General features: G+C 43.1%; 1 protein-coding gene across 1 annotated transcript; it reads left to right on the top strand.

The window, feature by feature from the left end:
• The first annotated feature begins 2967 nt into the window (after positions 1–2967).
• Positions 2968–4184, top strand: fgf20a (fibroblast growth factor 20a). Its single transcript, XM_033971283.2, has 3 exons — positions 2968–3408; positions 3748–3851; positions 3939–4184. The coding sequence occupies exons 1-3, from the start codon at positions 3066–3068 to the stop codon at positions 4182–4184; spliced, it is 693 nt and encodes a 230-aa protein (XP_033827174.1). The 5' UTR covers positions 2968–3065.
• Positions 4185–6082: the final 1898 nt, after the last annotated feature.

Here is a 6082-nt window from a genome sequence, read left to right as displayed (position 1 = left end):
TGGATAGCTACTTTGTTTTTGTCTTTTTCTGTTGTGAAATATCGTTTCTAGGCAATTTCATATTTGGGCTGTACAAACAAGGTTATTCTGATTCTTCATGGCATTTCTTTCAACAATTGGTTTAACATTCAGATTAATAGTTTCGTTATTAATTGTTATAAAACATAAAGTAAATTGTGTGTACATCACGTGAACTGATTGCATTGAATAGAAGTGATCAGTTTCAATAATGAAGTCTGGTTGTTACTCATTGTGTTATTTACTTTACTCCAGATCAAAGCAGTCAATAGAAACTAGGTATCAAACAAATATCAAAGATGGCTGATAAGTCTGTCCATAAGGCTATGTGAACTGTGGGACTTTGAAGCTGAGAGAATAAAGGGGAGAGCCTAGCAGATGTCACCTGTTAACACATGAAGACACTCTAATCTATATGGACTGAAACTACAAACAGATCAAATGATATGCCATCAATAGGAAATAAACCCATCATCTTATTGTCTCAAAATGTTTTAAATGTTACACAAGATAACACAAGCTATTCATTCTATTGTCTAAGATGACAATGTCAGAAAACTGGCACAAATGTTTGGTTGTATAGTTTCAATAGTTTAAAAGAGCATCCCTGTTCTCCAAGCCCCACAGTTTGAAGACCACTTGCATTAATAACCTCTAGGCTACATATTCGATTAGGTTGTAATTTCTTTGTGGCGCGTGGGTGTGTGGGTTGGGGGTGGTGGGTATAACCCTGGGGGCCTCCTCACCCCTCCTCCTTCTTCATGAATTCTATATATGGTGCCTTCATGCTTGACCTTCCTCTCTTTTTCATGTCACAAACCAGAGCTAGCTTAAGCTTGGGAAATATTTTTCAATGAAAACCACGTGACCAGCGCACGTAAGGGCGCGTGGATATGTGGCATTGTAACTGACATCTTCATTGTAGTTGGATCGATATCCAATACATCAGGATCTGATCAGCCTGGAGGCGATTCCAATCGATTCTGTCTCCTTTAGAAAGTTATTCTTCGAGGGTCATTAATATTTATGAAGTGACGGACAGCTGAGGAGATCCACCCACAGACGCGCGCGCTGCACTCAGCGCTTTATCCCAACTTAAACCACACAGAAAACGCCAACATTACGCTTATGTGGAGGTGAGTGCGTAACAAACAATCTGTATGTTGCATAGACTGCCGTAAATGCACATGGCACACTAACACGTCAACACACCTCTGCACCTTCAGTCATTTATCAACGCGAGTCCCAGGGGAGGGGGCAGCTGTGAGCGCGTGCCGTGCTGTGCTCAAGCTAAGCGCGTGTCAGTAGTGGCCAAAATCAATGTCATCTGTGGCAGGGCCCCAACAGCATGGTCCCTCTGTGCAACTGCCAGGACAAAACACTTTAAGTGGTAACTCCTGAAATACAAGTGAATTAGACCTAGCTGCACTAAACTCTGTACTGGGCGTAAAGAAACCAAAACAAAATATTATTTTGTTTAAACTCAATTCAGGGTGAAACGCAAAAATAAATAAATACATAAATGCTTTGTCAAAGTTAGACACATAGTCAGAATGGAGCCACAAGTACACTAACTATGAGCACTGATATAGTCTAGAGTTTCAATGGTGTATTTACACTTTGGAATGATCGATATTCTTTTATTATTATAGATTGGTCTATAAATCACACAATACATTTCATTAGGTCCCATGACCTAATGAAATGAATTGTGTGATTTGGCGGTTTGACACGACCCTTTTTAAATTTTTTTCTTTGTTGAATGTATTTATTTAGTAAATATTGGCGTTGTTGATTATCCAGTTGCCAATGAGTACTACGCCTGGCTGTTTACATCATGAGTTATGGTAAGTTTCATGTGTCAGGGTATTTTTGGAGCTCTGCAGTTCAAACAGTTATTATTCCCCTCTTGGGGTTGTTATTGCCTGATCCTCTTACAAGATCTATCCACTTTGAAGCGCCTGTGTCTTTGATTTGTCTTTAAAGACCACAATTAAGGGTCTATGGTTCTTATACTGTTCAAAGGATGGTAAAAAGATCAATGCGCGGATTGACAGTCAAGTGATGTCGTTTACACAGGTGTGTGTGCCTCCGTGAGAATGTGTAGTCTTCCTCTCTGTGTCTATGCGGGCGCTGTAAAAGTGAGGCTGCGGGGATACATAAAAAGGGGCAATAAATCAACAAGCGAGTGCGAAAATTACGCAAATGGGGGCTTTCCTTTTCTGCCTCTTCTCTTGCACCTGAGTCATTTGGAAATATGGGGCGTGAGGTTGTAAAGCATTTAGGAGCGTGGTGATATTACTTTCAAGCCTTTTTGACACCCTGGCTTAATGTTAAAAGTTGCTTTGCGCAAATTCCCATGCGTAATTTGTCAGTACAAGGACACAAGGAAAACCAACTCCATCCTTGAGTTAACAGATAGGCTTATTATTAACAGTGGCATTACAATAGCCTTTAATATCTAATGCACTCTCAGCTGAAACTGGGAACATCAAAGGTGATGCAGAACAGGGATGAAGGGGCTCTGTTTCAAACAGCAATAAGCCATAAAAGAAGGAGATCTCCGCTCATTTGCATAAAAAGGCAAGTCGGGGTGAATATCTATATTGCGTTATATAGACGTGGGTCTGAGCCTGTCCTTCTCACACTGTGCTGCTGACTGCTGCTGAGAGAGGAGCTGGCGCAGGAAGGAAAGGCATCAGTGAATGAAGGAGAGAAAGAGAGAGAGGAAAACCCTGATGTGCACTGGAGCAAAGGGGAGTATCCCGAACAGCAGAGGGGAAAGAGGAGAGGACACAGGGATAAATAGCTCAAGACGAGAAGAGGAGGCTACAGCAGCGAGCCGGGCTGCTCTGGGAGATAAGGCGGGAGTATATCTTAATTAGATGGCAGTCTGTGGCAGTCTAATTAACAGTGCTGACTGCGCCAAAACGCGCTCTCACTGAGGGAATTGCTTTTACCCGCAACTTTTCTCTCTCAATCCCTTCCACACCTAGGCTCGTCCTTTGGGATAACGCGTCAGAACACACCGGGTGGCTTTATCTGTGATGGGGGCAGCGGCTGAGGTTGGGAGCTTCGCCAACGTTTTCGTGGACAGCTTTATTGGCTCCGCTGGCGCTGCTTCGGCTCCCGTTGGCTCTCATTTGCTGCTCACCCCCGCCGGGGCCGTGGACTACAACTCGGTTACAGGACTCATGATGATGGGGGGACACGGGGCAGGACTGCACGAGCACCTGGCGTCCGCAGAGAGGCTGTCCCGGAGCCTAACGGATCTCACTCATCTAAAGGGGATTTTGAGGCGGAGGCAACTATACTGCAGGACGGGCTTTCACCTGGAAATTCACCCCGATGGCACCGTGCAGGGGACGAGAAAGGACCACAGCAGATTCGGTGAGGAACTATCCATAGGTTTTTTACTATGCGCAGTTGACGTAGTGACTGTAGTACACGGACGGTATAGTGAATGGAAACGCAGCTGAGTGGTTTTAAAATGTGATTGGATAAGGAGAAATACCCCAGCTTTATAAGATCCACCTCTTTTGCACTTTATGTAACAATACAACACATTCGCAGCACATAGCGCTTATACCACCTTAACTCTTCAAGCTACACCTGCAATTTGATTAGAATTTAGTATAGATGTTTTTTTGGTTTTTTTTTGTTTGTTTTTTAACATAAATTAGATGAACTCTTAATTATAAAAGATATTAACTGTGGTGATGTGTGCAGGTATTCTGGAGTTCATCAGTCTGGCTGTAGGGCTGGTCAGTATCAGAGGAGTGGACAGTGGCCTCTACTTGGCCATGAACAGCAAAGGGGAACTGTATGGCTCGGTAAGTATCAAACCATTTTAACTGCATTTATATAGACTAATGGATTATATTTACATGAAATTCATCATTTGTTTGCTTTTTCTTCAGGAGAAGCTGTCTGCAGAATGTGTTTTCCGAGAGCAGTTTGAGGAGAACTGGTACAACACCTATTCATCAAACATATACCGGCATGGGGAGAGGGGGGCTTTTTACTTTGTGGCTCTAAATAAAGACGGGACTTCACGAGATGGAGCGAGATCCAGGAGACACCAAAGGTTCACTCACTTCTTACCCAGACCGGTGGATCCAGACAGGGTACCAGAGCTGTACAGGGACATACTGGGGCAGAGCTGAAAGCGCAGAGGACTTCAAATGCTTCACATGAAAAGCTGAAGTGCATCTAAAATACTGCCATGCTCTGAGGCGGGCCCACCAGGATTGTATGAAGTGCACTAATCCACACGTCCCACTGCTGACATGATGGAAGGAACCAGAGCCTCTCCAGGGAGCGAGCTGCAGACAGCCACCCATTGTCCCGCTCATTGGCCTATGCAGGGGCCCTGGTGGCCACACAGACAATGTTATGGAGTCTCCAATAGTAAAATCCCAAACTGCATGTTCAAGGGGACAAAAAGCTTTGGACCTGATACCAGCTGCTTGCTCTGTACTGCTGTGGCTGTTTTTGTCGGTTCCACACTGATGTTTGTTGCTCTTTATAAATGTGGCTGCTATTTCAAAATGCATTATCATCCACGATTTTGTGTGGCTTGTTTACACTGTAATGTCATGCACTGGAAAATCATGTTTGTTCGAGGAAACAGATCTCGTAACATGACGGAGGAAGCGTTATTTCTTCTTAAACAAGCACTGTTCTGAGAATGTGATGCTAAAATAATGCCATGAGGAGGAGTTTGGAATCAAGATGGTGGATTACTGTGTGAAGGACTCTCGGGTGGCTCTCCCTTGGACTGTGGAAGTATGGGACCGACAAAGACAGAAAATTGTATTCTTATTTATGAGCTTCTGTTTCCTAGAACATACAGTATATTTATTTCATATATTATTTATTTTGAGAATATATTTTTCCAATTATGAGAAAATAAAAAACATCCAGAACATATCAAAGGAGATTGTTGTTCTTTGCTACTTTAAGGCTGTCGTAGAAATAACAGTTGCATAGTTAGTTACATAGTCTTTTAGATCAGTTTTATGCAATGCAACAAATTGAGGAAGATATTAAGGCAATATTAGAGAACAACACATAGGATGAATGTCACTGTGATGTAGAGAGAGTGTATTTTTAAAGAATATGCTTTATTTAAGCAGGTAACATCATGCCGTCTTCTGCCTATTTTCTTCAACTTAACCCTCGTCTGTAACACCTGAGACCAAATGAGTCAGACGTCATATGTGACGGACTCAGACAGACACATAAGGTACGTAAACAAAATATATGTTTGTGTAGTAATATCACTGTAAAATTCATTTGGGACACTTTTCAAATATGTGAACAGTCTAGTTTTATTTATGTGAGTCCATTGTAAAAAAAAAAAAAAAAAAAAAGTTGAAATGCTTTGAGGATGTAGTCTGATTTGTACCATTGTCTTGTCAGTTGTGCCCTTGGATTTGTCTCATCTCCAGCTGCATCTGACTTCAAGGAGATTGTGTGATGTGTGCGCTGTTGCCATCATACAGGCTCATTGAGTGAGACTTGTGTCAGATAAGATTACAGAGCAGTGCCGCTTCATCTGCCCAGATGCACCGAAGAGAGGCACAGTGTATCAGGACACGGCACAGCAGGGTAATCCTGGGATAGGGGTAAACACAGAGGAAAGAGAGGATGAGACATCAGACAGCTGAGTACCAGCATACGACTGTCACAGAGGCAGGAGGCTGAACTTTAGGAAACAGGTGGGTTCTTCACACATAGAAAAAAAAAAAAAAACATTTGTGGGTTATTAGAGTTGCCGGCCTGTCAGGTTCCTCTCCTCCTTTGAAGTGTGTGTGTGTGCGTGTGTGTGTGTGTGCAGAAGGGAGGCCTGTTTGTGCATTCATGTCAGCACAGATTCCTCGAGTGTATGAACGTGAGCCAGGGGTTCTCCAGACTACAGGGCTGTCTGTCTGATGTATGTGGACCTCCACCCGTGCTTACGTCCTCTGTGGGGGTTTCCACCAGGCATCTGCACTACTGCACCTAATAGTATTAAGTAGTATGTTTTTCAGTCATGAGGTGGACTCCCAATTCAACTGGT

This window comes from Periophthalmus magnuspinnatus, chromosome 1 (assembly GCF_009829125.3).
Source record: "Periophthalmus magnuspinnatus isolate fPerMag1 chromosome 1, fPerMag1.2.pri, whole genome shotgun sequence".
In the NCBI taxonomy this organism is placed as follows: domain Eukaryota; kingdom Metazoa; phylum Chordata; class Actinopteri; order Gobiiformes; family Gobiidae; genus Periophthalmus; species Periophthalmus magnuspinnatus.
The sequence above is the reverse complement of the archived record's forward strand: the minus strand, read 5'-3'. Positions and strand labels throughout refer to the sequence as shown.